The sequence below is a fragment of the Hyperolius riggenbachi genome, chromosome 1 (assembly GCF_040937935.1).
Source record: "Hyperolius riggenbachi isolate aHypRig1 chromosome 1, aHypRig1.pri, whole genome shotgun sequence".
NCBI lineage: Eukaryota > Metazoa > Chordata > Amphibia > Anura > Hyperoliidae > Hyperolius > Hyperolius riggenbachi.
In genome coordinates this window covers 523364833-523384247 of record NC_090646.1, presented here as the reverse complement: position 1 = coordinate 523384247, position 19415 = coordinate 523364833, and the positions used below count along the sequence as shown (strand labels likewise).

The following is a 19415-nucleotide window of genomic DNA, read 5'->3' as shown; positions in this document are numbered from 1 at the left end:
CAATCCCTCATAAATCACAGCCATGCTGTGAGGCTGTGTTTACATCTGTAGTGTCAGTCTCAGCTGCTCCCCCGCCTCCTGCATAGCTCCGGTCCTGGCCCCCGTCCCTTCCCTCCAATCAGCAGGGAGGGAAGGGATGCAGGCGGGGACTGGAGTTCTGCAGGAGGCGGGGAGAGCAGCAGACTGACACTATAGAGATAAACACAGCCAGCTCTGACAAGCTGTTTGTCAGCAGCGTGGCTGTGATTTATGAGGGATTGCAGAGTGCAGGGGGACCTTAGGGGGGTTTGGGATAGCAACAGAGGCTGGGCTGTATAGGCAGATCCAGCCTCTGTATGCAGATAATATTCTTCAAACCCACCTCGGGTTCTCTTTAAATGTGGAGCTGGAGCCAGATTGCAAATTCTTGAGCCGTTGCCTGGACACTATGCGGCACATATAACTACTACTCTCTGGTTCCCAGCCTGGGCTGCCACATCATTATGGGGCTGGAACAAGGCAAAATCACCAATTACACTTTTTTCTGAGTTTCACAAATCAAGATGTAATAAGGAATTCTCATGCTAACTGATTACCCAACTACATTGAATATCGAACAGCCAAGATTTACAGCCCTTTTCCACTGGCTGCAATCCCCTTCAAAAAGCATATCGCAGCCATTTTGACGATTGTGGTGCTCATTTCCCACTAGTGCGCATCGCTTTTCACCCACATGCAATAGTCAGCTCACCGCGCTTGCGCGCCGTTCCTGATGGGTAAGCTAGTGGAAATTGCTGCTTGGGTGATCACATCGCAGCGAGATCACGAGTGGAAGCACAAGTAGCAGTGGAAATGGGCCCTTACTGCTAACTTTTATTTAGCTTTGCATATTTAACAGACCACTGTGCTGTACTCACAAGGTAAAATGTTTTTGTAGCGATTCTTGTTCTTGTTTTCAGCTCTCTGCCCCTCTTTGCGGCTGTACAGCAGTTTACATTCTTGTTGCTGCAATGTCTGAAAAGAAAGTGGGGAAAAACGCTGGTAATTGAGCCCATTTCACAAGAAACATTTATCTTTGTCATTTAAAGCAGCTGTTTTGTTCTTTCCCTCCACTTGCTGCAGCACCAGCTCCCAGACTGAGCAATTACCTGTCAGTCAGAGTCACAATGAGGTCTGCTGTCACCGCATTCTTAAAATATACATCGCCTGTGTGGATGACACTGTACTGCTTCATATATGAAGAGGCAGAAATATGGCCAGCAACTCATTATCAGCAGTATTTCACTTCAAGGCCAGTCATGCACCCACACAGAGAGGTGTCTATATTAATAGATCACAGTAAACACTGCCTGCAATGTCTAAAATACATAATGCTGTGTTAAAATATTCAACTGCACAGAAAAAAAATAGTGTCTCACTCTGAAACTGCGAAGTTTTAAAAGCTTTCCAAAACAAACTTTCTCCCGTTTCCAAGTGATGAATGCTAAGAAACTGACAGTATGGGGTCTCCTCAGTGTAACAGAAAAGTACCTGTTTGCATATATACGGTATTTATAGCCGGTTCTACCCAAAAAGAGCTGCAGGATTGTATACCGCATGCTAATAACTTTCACAATCTATTTGTCAAGGGACAAGACAATTGGAGCAGGAAGTCTGTACGCTGTATGCTCAGGGCAATAGAATGAATTGCATTTTTAAAAGGCTTTCTTCAAGCTAATGATATCAAGATACGGTGGGCTGATAGGTATTCTTGACAATTCATTTTGCTTATCATAACATAAATGAATGTCACAACATACCTCGACTGCTTCTGTCTAAAGGGGCCCATACACCTAACGATTTTCCCGCCGATATATGGCTGATTCGATCACAGTGATCGAATCGGCTGTGAAATCGCCGCGCACACCGCTGACAGAACGATCGATTTCCGTCCGAAATCGTTCCCGGTGATCCGTCCGTGCGGAAGATTTCTCTCGATCGCCGGTGGGTCGTGAGTGCGGCGATTGCGGTATTCGAATGCCCAACGACCGACGCAATAGAGCAGGTATACATTACTTGTTCCGGCGGGCGCGAGTCCCCTGGTCCTCGCTGTCTTCTTTCCGCGCTGGGTTCTGGACCGGCTGCAGCTACACAGAACTTCCTGTGCCGGCAGGAAGTTTAAACAGTAGAGCGCCCTCTACTGTTTAAACTTCCCCTGGACAGGAAGTTCAGTAGCTGCAGGAACGGTCTGGAGCCCGGAGTGGAGAAGAAGACAGCTGGGACCAGGGGACTCGCGCCGGCCGGAACAGGTAATGTATGCGGGGGGGGGGGGGGGGGCTGCAGCTCCACAGATTGTGATCAGTTTCAAGCTGAAATCGATTCACAATCTGTTTGCAGTAAGGTGGCCATACGATCCCTCTCTGATCAGATTCGCTCAGAGAGGGATCTATCTGTTGGTCGAATCTGATGGCGAATCGACCAGTGTATGGCCACCTTAAGTTGCCTTTTCAAAGAGCCAAGTCATTTCCCAGACACAAGCCAATATTCATCTCTGATCAAGGAACTATTCATTGTAAATCATCAGATGGCATATTGATCAGAAGTTAATTTTTCTGCCACCTGATTGGGAATGACTGATAAATATTCAGTCAGATAAGGCGATCTACAAAAATTAACTGTTCACACCATGTGAATGTGCAAATGATATAATGTGACAGAAGCAGGAAACCCACTGGAACTGCCAAGAACAATAGATCAGACAAAAGAGCCATTGTAAGTGTGTTGATCTGACATTCCCATCCAATCAGGAATGAACTACAAGTCCCACAATGCATAGTCCCACAGGCACAGTCATGATTCATAAAGGCAAATGCATTGTGGGACTTGTAGTTCCTTAACAGCTGGAGAGCCAAGTTTGCAGATCACTACCCTAACCAATACCAATCCCCCCATCTGATGCCAAACAATGCCTAACCTCAATCAATGCCTAACCATCCCCCCACTCCAATTTGCGCCACCTTCTCCACAGCTTGTATTAATCAGACGCTGGGAAGGTGTGGGCACCGCCATAGGTGCCCATGTTAATAGCCATGATGAGAGGCTACAGCGGGTGCCAGGGCCAGCATACAAATTGTGGCTATAAAATCACAGCTATTAATATGGTTCCCAGTGCCCGCAGTTGTTTCATGCCTCCCCTCCTAACTAGATTATCAGCTGCAAATCAGTCAAGGTAATTAAAGTGGTCTAAAACTTAGCATTTCTTATTTGCTCTAAAAGATTGCTTACAGCATTAAGCCTACTATCACAGAAATATATTTGTAGCAGAAAAACATTCAAACAGTTAAACACAGCACTTTGCTCAGCAGTGGAAAGCCCTTCAGCTTATGATCTGCATCCAAAGAGGAGATGACATTTTTTTTTTACATTCCGATGTTACTGAGAAGGAGCACTCTCTCCCTCTGCTTCAATCATGCACACAGTTCAGTAGAGCTCACTAGTAGATTTTAATATAGAATTACAGAAACTGAATAAAATGCAATGGGAGTTTTTAGAGCAGATAAACTGTACTTTAGGAACTTGTAATTTGTAAATAGACAATATTACTTGTGCACAGAGCAAATAAGATAACTGTATAGCTAATAAGTAGGAAAGCACCTTTTTATTGAAGGTTATGCCAGAGTTTTATTCCCCTTTTATAACAAAACACTTAGCAATATCCTATTTGCTGCGGCATTTACTTCAGATAGAATAAGTTATTTTAGCCAAAACTTAGAAAAATCTGCAGAAAAGTAAAGAAATCACGCAACACAGAGACATTTCCAAGAGGAAAACTAACATAAGAAGTCAAGCCAACCATGAGTAATTGGACAGAAAAAAAAAAGTGTCCTCTATTGGCCACACACTGGACATAAATAAAAGATATGCGAGCCCAAAGCTAGCGGTATTCACATTCAGAGCTCAACTGGGATTCCCTGAAAACATGGAAGACATCAGAGGTCCCCGGAGATCAAATTAAAACGTCCACATCTAGAGAGCAGCAGTACAGCTGCTGTACACACAGTTTTCTACACATTTTTTAAATCCCTGATTCATTGCTGTTCACATATTACAGAACTGCTTTAACAATAAAATAAATTCTGTTCTTCCTATCAAGTAATGTAATACGTTTAGTTAAAACAGGGAATGGCAAAGTTTCACGAATGAGAAAACAGAGACCAATAGGTCACCGGCCTGCGGCTATCAACGGTGTATAAATCAAAGGTCTGGCCTCCTTACATCCTAGAGATCTTATTATGCAGCAGAACTCTTAGACACTGCACCATACCGGCAGTGCAGAGACAGAATGCTGCAATGCCACAAAGCAAGATCAAGCTGCTATTCAATAGCAGGCAAAGTGCTCAGATCTTGGCAGTCTTATGTAACATCACAGAATGTTTGCAAACACCCCGCTCCTCATTCCACCATACGGTAATTATAGAGAAGAAACAATAGTTTTTAAGTCTGTACAGCTGCCTAGATTGTACTACACAGCATTTAACTGCCCACAACTTAGAGAGATAACCATACTACAGTTAAATAACTGTGTTTATACTATGATAGCCAATGTTCTGTACCATAAGTAACAAAGGAGTAACTAGCGAATAGAAGAATCACATAGCGCAAGCATAAAATAATCACATATCACAATCACATAATATAAGCAGCACAGAAAAGCCTCTTAATGTTACATGCAGTGCGGATATTTGACACGGTTTACAGAGTTAATAATTGTCACTAAGGCTGTGTTCCCACCAGAGGTGTATCTAGAGGGGTGCAGGAATGGCTCATGCCATGGGTGCTACAGCACTATGGGTGCCATGCCCGCCCCTGTGCATCGCCCCCATACCTGCCCCTGTGACTCCCTGTCACTCAAACCTCAGATCAGATTAATTCTGTTATCTGTCTGAGGAACATGGCTACTTATGTATGTAGGGCGCACTTGGCTTAGTGTTAGAAAAGTGGACAGAGGGGGAATAAGAAGAGATTTCACAAAAAGTAATTTTGGCAAATCCAGGGCCAAAGAACACAGGCAACCATAACAAATGTACATGAGGCAATGCTGTTTTTAGAGAGGAAGGGGGCTCTAACCAGGGCAGTGGGGAGCAAATTCAGTGTTTTCCATAAGCTCTATCTTACCTAGATATGCCCAGGGTTCCCACTTGTTCCAGACCATATGCGGCCAACAGGAGCCGATGGTCCGCCGTGGTCTGGCTGTAGCCCGGGGCAGATGCATCCCACCATGTGCCCAGGATTATTGTTGACTGCACAGAAGTGTTTATAAAATAGGAGCCATTTCTTGTCGAGTGGAGACCGAAAAAAAAAAAAAAAAAAAGTAGGAACAGAGCATCCCTGTCCCCCAGTGAAGTTCACAAACTCCTAACCTAAAATCTATTGTCTGTAATTTGGCCTTAGGTAAATATACACCAATGTTTTCCCCTAACCCTTTTTCTACTGTTCACCGATTATAAAGACACCTGGCTGTCACAATGTAGCCGCCCAATCAGTCAGCAGTCACAGGTGGTCTCACACTCTACATGGTTTTTAAGCACTACAAAGCTGGGGAAACACTACAAGGCATTCATAAAAGCTGTAATGTACTTTTGGGGGGGCCAAGAACTTGGTTACAATATTGGGGTCTCAGGTTGTTGGGAAAAGTGGGAGACCCTTCACTGAGCACTCGAAAACTATGGTGGCAAAGCATGTAAAGCACAGGGAAAATTAACCACGCAAAAGGGAGGCACTGGGACTTGCACTAAATATGACAAATGTGGCTTTGCCACAACTGGTCACACCTACCTTTTGACCACGCAACTTCACTCCACCCTGTTAAAATACATTTCTAGAGAGTATACTGTGTGGAAAATCCAATTTACCAATCAGTATGTTCTTGGAATGTTGAAAGTGCCCAGAGTCCCATTTAGACAAATGGAGAACAAAAAGAGTTATGTCTTAGATGCAAGTCTGGACCCTAGAGCTGCGAAGTGAGAGTGCCATCCACTAGGCCACCATATCAAATATGTAAAAAAATACATGAAACTCAATTAATCCATTAGCAGTTTCAAAAGGAATTATCTGGTTTGAGATAGTGCACAGCTTTTGATCTCAGCCAACCTACAGAACTTCTTGTGCTGTAAATTCTTGGAATGCTTTGATATCTCTCTGCTAGCAGAACATATAGTAACTGAAAGCCCTCTGATATTGTCTCACACTGCCCCCTAGTGACAAAAGGCCTTAAATACATATTACAACAGCCCTAATTAGTAGCAAGGAAATTTAACAAATAAAAAATGTGCTAAAATAAATTTGGAAAATTGGAGCACTTGCAAGCCTCTAAATTGGCTGCTAAAAGGTTAACTATGAAGCACTATAAAGACCTGCAAAGTATAGTAAATTAGAAAGATGGATTTCATCTTTCACTGACCTGAATATCTTTTACATGAGACTTTTCATTTTGTGACAAAGTAGTTGGACTGCACGTAAATATGAAAAAAATTTTAAAAAATGGAAATTCATTTAAGCAGATTTTGTATTGGCTGAGGCACATACATCTAGCTTAGTGTAGATAGGATGGTCGTGGTAAGCTGGGATGCCTGAGCAACTATTGCCTTGGGAGGGAGAGAGAGAGGGGGAGAGAGAGAGAGAGAGAGAGAGGGGAGGAGGGGAGAGAGAGAGAGGGGAGGAGGGGAGAGAGAGAGGGGGGGGGGGGGGGAGAGAGAGAGAGAGAGGGAGAGAGAGGGGGGGAGGGGAGAGAGAGAGAGAGAGAGAGAGAGAGAGAAAGAGAGAGAGAGAGAGAGAGAGAGAGAGAAAGAGAGAGAGAGAGAGAGAAACACGAGAACAAGTTGAGGAAAAGCGTTCTGTTAGCTAGTCCAACTGAGGACCCCCACAGCCATTCACACAGTATACCTGCATATGGGAGAAACTACCAGCACTGGCAAATGAAGTGCAACACACAGTTTTTCTTCATTTATAAGGCTAAAGAAATGATCCAACTGCGAATATGTTCTGCATTTAGGCCAACTTAGTGCGTTGTGGTGCGGCATAATAGCCGCTCTATAAGATGGCATGCTGCACTGCAACCCACCAGCAATGCACCGTTCACAGCGTGGCGTGTGCGTTGCAATGGAATGCAGCATGGTAACCCAGCAAAACACGTGCTTAACAGTGACAGTAAAACATACTTCATTGACTGTATGCTTCACTGTATCCGAAGCAAGACGCTGGTAACATGCGGCGCCAATTTCCCGATCTGTTGTGTTCCTGATGTTACAGGGAATGCAACTGTCAATGTGAACGTGGCCTTGGGCTTCATTCACACTGCAAATCGCAATACAGTTCCAATTTGTAATTCTGATTTTCACTGGACGCTAGAAACACGAGAAAAAAAAAAAAAAAAGCAGAAAAATATGCATTTTTTTTTATCGCAGCAAAAAGGAATCGCATGTAGTGTAAAAGAGCCCTTAGTCTCACTTTCTAAAGGTAAAAACAGACAAGCTGATACTGGTTGGTCATAAGGACCCTTGTAACATCAAGGTCCTGTCCTACAGAACAGTTGATCAAATATATGGTACATTTTTTCTGAACAAACAGCACTTTTCAAACCAAAAATTCAGCTTATTTATACAGGCATTTAAACTACATGATGTTCATAACTAGAGATTAAAGGGAACCTAAACAGAGGGATATAGATGTTTCCTTTTGAACAATAAGGCCTGGTGCACACCAGAAGAGTTTTTCTGAGCGTATTGAGTTTTTAAATCTGCTGCTAATGTTATCCTATGTGTCTGTGCACACTGGAGCAATGAGGTTTTGTAAAAAAAACCCATAGCATTACATTGGGAAGAGCTTTTGAAACCTCTAAAAGCTCTTCCCAATGTAATGCTATGGGTTTTTTTACAAAACCTCATTGCTCCAGTGTGCACAGACACATAGGATAACATTAGCAGCAGATTTAGAAACTCAAAACGCTCAGAAAAACTCCTCCGGTGTGCACCAGGCCTAACAGTTGCTTGGCAGTCCTGCTGATCTCTGACTGCAGTAGTAGCTGAATCGCACACCTGAAACAAGCATGCAGCTAATCCAGTCTGACTTCAGTCAGAGCACCTGATCTGCATGCTTGTTCAGTGACTGTGGCTAAAAGTATTAGAGACAAAGGGTCCGCTGGGGAGTCAGGCAACGGTTATTCTTTTAAAAGGAAACATGCATATCCTTCTCAGTTTAGGTTCCCTTTAATCTTAAAAAACATGATGATTAAGGAAGACTGTTCCTTTACCGATCGGCAGTGGAAGAAAATACTGGCCTTTGCTCACAAATAGTCAATCTCATCGAGCAGCCAAGAGGCCGGTTATAAAATGTTTACCCGATGGTACCTCATTCCCTCCAAACTTCACACAATGTACCCATCTTCCTCTCCTACTTGTTGGAGATGTGGGGTGGATCCTGGTACTCTGCTGCATATATTTTGGTCCCGCCCCATGCTATCACACTTTTAGCTAGAAGTTCGCACTCAGATGCAGATCCTAACAGACTACCTCCCCCCCAAACGCTCCAGAATTCTTCCTACTCCACAATAATTCATGTTCATATATTAAAAAATATTTAAAAAAAAAAATAAAAAAAAAAAATCGCTCACTAGGCACCTAGTAAACGCAGCTAAAGTACTTATTGCTAAACGGTGGAAGTCCACCAAGCCTCCTAATATACGAGACTGGTTTCGGGAGATAGATAGAATTCAGCAACTAGAGGACCTGACCTCTTCCTTACATGGAAGAGAAGAACAGTTTTGGAAGACGTGGTTCTGGTGGTTTGAATATAAAGAGTCGCCTCAATATGCCACCCTCTCCACGGGTTAAACACAAACTCCCTCGATGATGCCTTGTGGTCAAGTGGCAGTTCCCCCCTCGTTTGAACCCCTGGCATGAGATTTTACGTCTAGGCGCCCTTTGGCTGGCAACGTCCCCTTCTTACTCCACTGATTTCCTCCTCTTCTCTTTATTCTCTTCTCTCTAGTTCTATTTCTATAAAGTCGATCTATCTTTCTGGCTCCGAAAATCCAACTGCTCTCTCCTGAAGCTGATCGGTCCCATGTCAATGCAGGTAGTCCGTGTGTTGGCGTCCTATGGGACGCTGGACTACCATTTCACAAGTGCATGGTTATAAGATAGTGTTGTGTCATATTTTATGTGTAGTTTTTTGATCCGTGGACCGATGTGTTTGCCCATGTAGGAGTCAATAGCATACTTTATACTTATTTGTACCTCTTTTTAATCTGACACATGTTTTCTAGTATAACGGGTGTACCTGTTTACTCTGTTTAACTCATCCTGTTAAAAAATTCCTTTTAAATAAAGAATCTTAAAAAAAAAAAAAAAAAATTACATACCTCAAATTCTTCCCAAAAGCCCTGCTTAAATTTATCCGCTGTTTCTGCAGGTTTACTCAATTCCTTTACTCGACTTTCAATTTCTGCTGCATTTATGCGAGTTGTATTCAGAGGCTAAAAGCAAGCATAACCATTATTAAATTAAAACATTTCCTGGTCAAAACAGTGCAGTATAGATCACATGACAGTCATGAAATAGTTGCCTTTACCTGTTTAAGCTGCAGTACCGTTCCTAGTGTTTCCACCATAGGGTTCTTTTTGTAATGCTCCACAAGGTCTGTTAGTGAGTCAAACTTCTCTCCTCCTCCAACATCATACTTCAATTCCTGATAAAGCAGATTTTATCACACCTTTATGTTATGCGAAGGATGCAAAAATATATCAACTAGCCGGTACATTTTCACAGCCTGCTGAATGGTCAAAAAGTAACATGCATGGCTGTTTTGAGTAGGATAAATGAGTACAAGTTGAAAACCAAATATCATAAAAAAAATTGTCCTCAGCCTAACCCTAACACCAGACTTAGCCCAAAACTAACCCTTTCCCTGTCACTCTCTTTGACCCATTACTATCCGCAACCACCACTTTGTACCATCGCATGAACATGTAAAACACTAAATATTAATAACTATACATCTAACGTAATAATAATGTAATACTGTGAGCACACAAGTTAAAACCTGCATTCAGGGGTATTGAATTGCACCACTGCAGATCAGAACTGCACAGCGTACCGGCACAAGAGTAGTCTGTCTCAAGCCAAACCAGAGAGGTGTGCTCCTGTTGTCAAATATCTGATCGATATCTGCTTAAAATGATTACCAACTCAGTAAAGGACCAGCCTTTAAAGCGTCATAACCAAAATTAGACAGAAGTGGGTGCGTGCTCACTATAAACAGAATATTTATAGGTTAACAGTTTTACCTCTGAAAGAAAAACGCAACACTCAGCTGTTGAATTTTATAAAATTATCTTGTTAAGAAAAATAGATAAAGCATTTATATACAGGAATATACATCTCTCCAGTTGTTGTCAATTCTTCCAAAAAATACATTTTCAAAGTTCCTTTAGTTAAAAGAGTCCATTTCAATACAGCAAATATTCTGCTGTAGCTTTTATCCTTCATCGATTGTGTTGTCTCAAGATTGAACAGTGTATGGTACACACAATATAGCTTTATCCTTAAAAAATGATATATGAAGTTCTATTCTTATATAAAGAACTTAAGTAGATATATCTTAATCCTTCAAGCTTGTTAATTGCTTCTAAGCTTGCAATTGCGTTTGAATAGTAAAACTTATAGCATAGAAAAAAGTTATCCAAAACTCAAAAAACTGCTGAAGTTTAAAAAGACAAGTCTTAACTTTTATATAGACTACTTGTCAAAGAATTCACCAAGAATAATTGCATATTACCTCTCTGGGGTTTCAGAATAACGTCTGTGAGAAGGATAAACGTCGGCCTAGGATGTTTCAATCAGCTAGGGCATCAGGCAATGAATAAATATACAGCCTGAAAACTCTCTTTTTATAGAGAATTTCTCCCAAGAAATGATATAAGGGACTTTCCAAACTATGACTTAATTGTTTATAACATCTCTATAAATACAGGTATGATTTCATTTTTATTTTTAGATCGAGTTCTATAGAGGCCCCTTGTGGTTATAAGTGTTAGTAGCAGGCACAAGAGATGCCCCCTATGGTTATAAGTGGTAGTGACCAACACAAGGCTTATGGCCTAACTGTTTTTATACAATCTGAAATAAAGTGTATATTATTGATCAGCTTATTAGAAATGTGTGAACACTATGTGATTAACATCTTGCGTATAAAATAGGCTTAGCTTAAGCAGTGTATATCTTGACCTTAGACGGTTGATCTTACTAACACAACAATATTGCATAACATGTGAACATCTCTTCAATACTATCTCATTCTTAACCTTGTAGAAATAAACAGCTCACTTCCAATAATAACATTGAAAAGTACACAATCTAATTTACTCACGAATCTTGAAATTCACTCAAATAATCTGCAAACCATTTCAAATATTGGTACACAGTCTGGCTAGGGAGAAGATCATTTCTCTGCATTAATATGAGATTTTGATACTGTCCAGAAGAACAAGGAAGTACGGTATATCACAGTGGTGAGGAAGATGAGAAGGCAAGGTACCCGGCTCACAACGGCAAAAACTTACATCATACTTGGGATGCGCTTGGATCACCAGGCGGGAGGGTGTACCAAGGATGATCCAAGCAGGTGTTGTACATATATAATTTGCTTGCTAACAGCTTGTTTATACCTTTCCCCACTGACCAACGCACTTTGCCTAAATTCCAAATTCTGCCTTCCCCATTGACTTCAATGCATTCTGCCCAATTTCTAAATTGCACCTTAAATTCCAACTTATGGTGTAATTCAAGTAAAGTACATTTTACAGGACTGAGGTCACTGCTACCAAACATTTGAAAAGGGACTGTTGTGTTACCAATGGGAATGAACTGAAATTTTCCCCACCATGGGGACAAGGACAGCTATAAAGATCTGAGAATGGTTTTAATCCCACCCTACTCTACTGAAGTTCTGCAAAAAGTTTTGGCTTCAGAGACACTTTAAGGTTAGACAAAACTATAAAACTTGAAATACACATAGTGCTTTATTGACCAATACAACTTTATCTGAGATGGCATCTGTAAACAACACTAAAAAAAAGGCTGCTTTTTTATTACAGATCAATATTTCGTACGGTCTGAAAGATGGTGCAATAAAATATGTGAAGTGTTTGTAAAGACAGATTACCTGACACCGTATCATGACATGTGTCACTTTAGACTTGCCATCATTGCTCTCTCCCTTGTCATCACCAGTGCGAACAGACAATACGAAGTCTCCAGGGTGACTCTGGCTCTCACGCACAAGGAAGCTTCCATGTTTACCCTTTTCCGTTAGCAGCTTTTCAGCTTCCTTCCCAGAGAGGTGACCATGGAACCACCTATTATTCAATCAAAGACATCATCATGGTTCAAAAATGACAGAGTCATGGAACGGGACAAACATCTATTGGATGAAATGTAAAAAACTACAACTTTTTTTTTTGTTTAATAAAAAAAGAATAGAAATAATAACAGATGGAAATGTTTCAATTTCAATCCATTGCCACAATTGCCAATTCTGTGCATTTTAATTGATGACATAAAGGCCTGGTGCCCACCAGGAGTTTTTCTGAGCTTTTTGAGTTTTTAAATCTGCTGCTAATGTTATCCTATGTGTCTGTGCACACTGGAGCAATGAGGTTTTGTAAAAAACCCCATAGCATTACATTGGGAAGAGCTTTTGAAACCTCTAGCGCCCAAACGCTAGAGGTTTCAAAAGCTCTTACCAATGTAATGCTATGGGTTTTTTTTTACAAAACCTCATTGCTCCAGTATGCACAGATACATAGGATAACATTAGCAGCAGATTTAAAGAGAACCTGTACTGAGTAAAAATATTTAAAATAAACACATGAGATAACTTCAAATGAACATTGCATAGTTACCTTGCCATCAGTTCCTCTCAGAAGCTCACCATTTTCTTCTGATAATGATCCCTTCCAGTTCTGACAATATTTTGTCAGATCTGAAATATATCAGTTGCTGTCAGTAATATATCAGTTGCTGTCAGTTATGGCTGAGAAGAAAACTGATGTACCAGGTAATGTTCATGTTTCCCTATGGCTCAAGTGGGCGATGTTACAGTTTAACTGTGTGCTGACCAGAAAGCTGTTATGGGTAATGGCCATTTTCAAAATGGAGGACAGAAAATTCCCTTGATCACAGTGAACAAACAGGACGCTGGACAGGAGAAAGACACTGAGGAGTAGACTACATGGAAGGTAAGTCTGACTTGTGTATGCTTATTTTGACTTTTAATGTTCAGTTCAGGTTTTCTTTAAAAACTCAATACGCTCAGAAAAACTCCTCCTTTGGACACCAGGCCGTAGATCGCTTTCACTTGACAAAATACAAAATGATGCAACGTGCCATGAAAATGCTGGTGCTACCCTCAAATTAAAGTATTTTATTAATCTCAGTGACATTAAGCATATCGGCAAGTGATGCAAGGATAACCAGCTCGTCCTAAAAGCAGCTAAAACTGAACTGACTGGACTGTAGAAGGCACCCACCCACGCTCAACCCTTGCTCCGGGGTACATAGGATTCGGTTCCTAGACACAATCAACACCAACTACTTGAGATGGGTTGTGAACATCTCCAAAACCCAAAAGAAGGTTGTTCTTCCTGAGGCAAATGAGGAAGGTTGGAATGCAGCGGAAGTTGCTGACCAGTTTCTATACTACCATCATTCATTCTGTCCTTTGGTTCTCCGTCATCACCTGGTTCACAAGGGTAACCGCAAGCAGCAGGCATAAACATCAAAGCATAATTAGCGCCGCTGAGACAATCATTGGGTCACTCCTACCATTGGGTCACTCACTGGACCTCATCCACGCATCTAGAATAAGGCCTTGGGCCAGCAGGATAACGCATGTAATGCATGAATCCTCCCACCCTGGCAGTTGTTTCGTCAACCTCCTCCCCTCAGATTGCCGCTTCAGGTCCATCCCCTCCAGGCACAGGCATACCTTCTCCTCCCAAGCAGTCCTCCTCCAGGAGAACCTTCTAGACACTGATCCTATGCCGAACTCCGGTCAGTGAATAGTAAATATAAAAAAAAAAAAAAACGCCAACAGTTTTTACTTGATCTTAAAATAATACATGTATTTTTGGCCTGTTTTGCAATTATTTTGGTTAGTTCTTTTAGTGTTCCTCTGTCTTTATTGCTTTATTATTCTAACAGTCTTTTCAGTATGCATGTCAGGTGTTCCATCTACACGCCAACCTCTCTGGCTGTATACTTGTTCCAGGAGTACATATATAAAAGGATTAGCACAGCATCCAGGCAAGAAGCATTTTCCAGAGAGAGATCAGCAAAGGCCCCCTACTTGTCACTTTCAGCATAAGCTTACCTTTACAGAAAAATCATTTTTTATGTTTATAGGGCACAATAGGCATCATTACACAAAGCGTTAGAAGGGTATGCGTGTGGAGACTGTATTTAGCACTATGTCTACCCGAGCCGAAGCTCAGGTTCAAAATCAGATACTTACCCTGAAGAGACGGAAGTCTCAGGATCCTGATCTGAAGCCCTCTTTGCAGAGCGTGAACTGCGCAACTCCTCTTCCTAAATCATGACCGCGCGGGAACCACGCAAGCCCACTCGCGCAGTAGCACAGAGCCCGCAGCTCAGGCTTACTGCTCGGCCATGATACAGGAAGAGGAGCTGCACGACCCCGATGTGATTAGCGACAATGCCTTGTCGCTAATCTTTCTGGGGGCTGTGCTAAGCGACGGGACAAAGGAGTAGCGAGGGAAGCCTCAATAGGATCCAAAGTCTTCTCTCTCTTAAAGGACAAGTCCGAGGAAATAAGAAAAAAAAATGAGATCTACTTACCTGGGGCTTCCTCCAGCCCCTGGCAGCCAATCTGTCCCTCGCCGCAGCTCCAGTGTCCCTGGGTCATGTCCGTTGTAGATGCAGACCTCACCAGGTTGGGATCTCCTGCGATTGCGCTCACGTGGCCTGGAGTGTTCTGTGCAGGGGCAGGAGTACTGCACCTGTGCAGAAAACTCCAAGCCGCATGAGCGGTGCGACCCCAAGCTCAAGGCGATCCCGGGACACCAGAGCTGTGGCGAGGGACAGATTGGCTGCCTGGGGTTGGAGGAAGACTCAGGTAAGTAGATCTCTTTTTTTAATTTTCTCGGATGTGTACTTTAAGGTAAGATTTTGCACCCAAGCTGCATCTTGGGTACTCTTTAAAGTAATTTACAAAATTTAAGATAACAAGCATAACAAGTTAAAGCAAATCTGAAGCAACATGTGACATGATGAGAAACAGTCACATACAATACGCTGTGGAGTTGGAGTCAAAGCAATTTTTTCGTACCTGGAGTCGGAAAAAAAATGCTTCTAATAAATTTAAACTGTAATTAAAAGAAAAAAAAAAGGTTTTTTCTTTTGAAACTCCCTTTGCTCATGAAATCCGTTAATTTGATATGTTAATAAATTTGGGGTTGGTGACTACAAATTAAGTTATACAGCAGCGCTGTACTCTACATATGCACTCCCTGTAGGAAAGAGTACCTGCACATCACTTTTAGATGTACCCAAAGTTATATTGCCCAGGGTCTGATGGATATTTTTTTTTCTACCCTCTGCATGTAACTCCTACCAAGGATTGTTTTTGATTTATATTTAACAGCTACTCTGTAGCCATATCCTAAGTGTAAAGTGCAGCTGTGGTATACATTCAAATAAAAAAAAAAAAAAAAAAAAAAAAAAAAAAAAGGAGGTACACCAATGCTTAAAGGTCTACTGTAGGGATTTTCGACTTTAAAGTTGGAAATTTCAGAAGTGAACCAGCGGTGGGGACCGGAATATCACTGAGTGGCTGTGCAGGCACAGGACATCTGCGGGGGACCATTAGAAGCCCCAGGTAAGTTCAACTCCTTGCCCCCTCCCCCCTCTACACAGTACTCCTTTATGGCCCTTTTCCACTAGCGGCGATTGCGAAGCAGAATCGCAAATCGTGATTTTAAAATCGCTATGGTTTGTACTTTAAAATAGGAATCGCGGTAGGTAATTTCCACTTCCGCAATTAGTTTTTTCTTAATCGCGATGCGGAGCGATTTTTGCAGCGATTTTGCTATGCAGTGCATTACATAGCAAAATCGCGATCGCAAACGCCGGGAAAATGTTTAACTTTGCTAAATCGCTAGCGTTTAGCGCTAACGCTAGTGATTGCTAGTGGAAAAGGGCCCTAAAGTGAACCACGAGACTAAAAATCTACTCAGCAGCACTGAAAAGGCTTGGTGTTTCTCTAACAGTTTTACAGCATCAGAACTTTGTTTTTCTTACCCAAGCTTCATTTTTAGCTGCACAGAAGAAAACTGCCCGGGCATTTTCCCCCTGATGCTGTGCAAAGCATGATGGGATTTCTGATGTTGTTCTGCTGATTTGGCACAAATTTGTTTTTTTTTAATTTTGAATTTGAGATTTCACGGGACAGTTGGAACTGTGTCTCATGCTCCCGGTCACCTCCTTTCAAGCAAAAAGATGGCTGCCCCAATGAAATCACAAACATTTGCCTGTTCTTTTAAAACAGGGTGGGTAAGAGATTATGGGGTTGATTCACTATAACAAATAGCGTGCCTTATCAGAGTTAATGTGCCTTGTCAGAGTAGCATAGCGAGCGCTACCAACTTATGCCTGCTAATTGGCAATGACGAGAGCTCCACTCGCCCTGCCCTGAGCCCCTGCGGGTCCAATCACTGTAAAGGACATTATCCTCATACTTTGATTGGCCCAATAGGCTGCCTGTCACTTGACAGGCAGCCTATTGGACCAATCAAAGTGTAGGGATAATGCAATTAGCAGGCATAAGTTCGTAGCGCTCGCTATTCTACTCTGATAAGGCGTGTTAACTTTGATAAGGCACGCTATTTGTTATAGGAAATCAACCCCTATATTACACAGAACATTTATATTGCGCTTTTCTCCTGGCGGACTCAAAGCGCCAGAGCTGCAGCCACTAGGACGCGCTTTATAGGCAGTAGCAGTGTTAGGGAGTCTTGCCCAAGGTATCCTACTGAATAGGTGCTGGCTTACTGAACAGACAGAGCAGAGATTTAAACCCAGGTCTCCTGTGTCAGAGGCAGAGCCCTTAATCATTACACTATCCAGCCATTATCTGTTTTAATTAACATAACTAATGTAACTTAATGACAGTATGTTTGTTAAGTAGATTAAGTAGATTTTTTTGCCCAATTGATGTTCAAACCAGACGTTTGAACGACTTGTCATTCAAACAAAAAGTAGTTCAGACTCCTTGTACACACAGACGACAAAACGTTTGAATTGCTAATTACAGCTAATGTACATGTGGTTTGACTGGTCAATATTCTTGATAGAACAATAGACTAGATCAAATGACTGATCAAACGACTTGTTGTTTGAAAGTCCATTAGTGTCACATGTACGGACCTAACTGTCGTTTGAGCGACAATCAACGGATCCGCCAAGCGTAATAGTCAAAACTGCTTCTATCATTCTAACGACAGTTTGTACACATGCAATACTGTTGTTCAAACGACCGGTTTGAACGACAAGTCGTTCAGAAAAATCAGACGTGTGTACATACCTTTAGAATGCCCCAAGAACATTGTCTGTTTAATAGGATTCACTGAAAGCCTGTATCAGCTAGGTTTTGGTGCATAGATCTGCCCCCTTGCAGAAAATAGCCCTGGCTTTTTTTTTTATTCTTTTTTGTTGTTGCCAGAATTGTAAGCCAAACACAGCTCTGTCTGGCTTCAAATTTAGAGCAAGTTGAAAAATACCATGGGCCTCATCAAATATGCTTGCTTCCTCAGAATTTAAGAGAAAGTGAACAGGTTACACTGGTCTCCAGGTCAAATCTCCCCATATACGCCACTGTGGTACAACCACAGGCTCCCGGAGCTCCTAGCAATACTAGATCGCAGACTCTGGGCTGATACGGGTATTGTCAATCTAAACCAGAAAGTTGGAAAGAATTCCCTTAATCCTATTGCAGCCATTAAGCGATAATTTCCCCTTCTTCCTTACATACAATTCAGACACAGTATTTGCAATTGCAGCACGCTTTTACGGCATAGTTTTGGCCTGGAGGCTGGCATCCTGTGATGAAGTACTACACCATCGAGGAAGAAATCGCTAAGGAGTGGCAGTAGAGGAGTCGGATGATTCTTCGTATCGACTCCACAGCCCTGCGTTTGGGAGTAGGAATCTGAGGGAAATAAATATGTCCCAAGCCGCGCCTTTTTCCTTCAAATTCCTACATAGGCATTTTATCTCCCCCATCCAAGCTACAAAAACAATGAACCTCAATGCCACTGGCCTGTGTAATAGATGCTCTCAACCCAGCGCGGTCTTTATTCATGTGGTATGGCAATGTCCAGTGGTAAAGCGTTACTGTTCCTGGTTCAGGTTGAACTACAAAAAGTGTTTCGTAATGACTGTCCCTTTAATCCCTGCAGGCCTATTGTTTTGCCCCCTGAATGATGATGATGCGCTCACCCCTCCCAGGATGGTGGCCTTCAGGTCTCCCTTTAACCCCTACAGCCCTATTGATTGGTCACCTGGATGATGATGCGCTCACCTCTGTCAGGATGGTAGACTTCAGGTCGGTAGTGGCCTATGCCCAGAAAATAATTATTTTAAAATGGGATAAGAGCACACTCCCTCTAAAAATAGACTGGAAATCCATTTCCACAGGGACCTGGTCTGGTTAAAACGTGTATATAAGAAGCATAATTGTCATGAAATATAATCCAATGTATAGAGGTGTTGGATCTCATTTTATGACTAAAACTAAGTCATAAGCTTGCAACAACATGGTGATAGCCTACCTAAAGCGGATCTCGGGGGAGGGGAGTGCAACTAAACCAGGACCAGCAGCACCACTGTGGCAGTATGTTTATACTAGTTCACCTGTATTGGACCATGGTGTGATGTTGGACTGCCATATTGAGTGTAAAGTATTGTTGCGCCGCTGTTGGCTGGCGCTTCAATATTGTTCAGTTTTTCTATGCAAAAATAAAAAGCAAAAACAAAACAAAAACACAGCAGCCTCAATCACAGTACATGCTTCCTAAGCCTCCTAACATCTCCCTCATGAACCGTATCTCAAAGGTTTTACATTATTTCCCCTGTAATGAAACATGATATACAGACTACAGCCTCAGCACAATCACAACCTTACCACACAGACCAAAACACTGAAAGTTGCAAAGTGATAGGAGCCTACCTCAAGCTTTATATAGCCTTTGTTTCCTGCAACAAAGCTACAGAAGGAAGAAAAGCCTACAAGTGTCACCTAAAATTCCGTCTTTATTTTGCCAAAAATGTAACCATAAGTCATGCAGTAGTCCCCAGACTTAGATGCACCAGCTACAGACATTCATG

The 19415-nt window shown here is 42.1% G+C and overlaps 1 protein-coding gene across 2 annotated transcripts in view; it reads right to left on the bottom strand.

The window, feature by feature from the left end:
• Positions 1 to 19415, bottom strand: part of PTPN11 (protein tyrosine phosphatase non-receptor type 11) — a 61644-nt gene that overhangs the window by 27670 nt on the left and 14559 nt on the right. For both annotated transcript variants that reach the window (XM_068245876.1, XM_068245882.1), the window contains exons 4-7: positions 12178 to 12370; positions 9586 to 9702; positions 9377 to 9490; positions 897 to 993 (exon numbers count right to left, since the gene is read on the bottom strand). In XM_068245876.1, coding sequence (XP_068101977.1) covers positions 897 to 993; positions 9377 to 9490; positions 9586 to 9702; positions 12178 to 12370 — 521 coding nt within the window. The remainder of the gene's footprint in view (positions 1 to 896; positions 994 to 9376; positions 9491 to 9585; positions 9703 to 12177; positions 12371 to 19415) is intronic.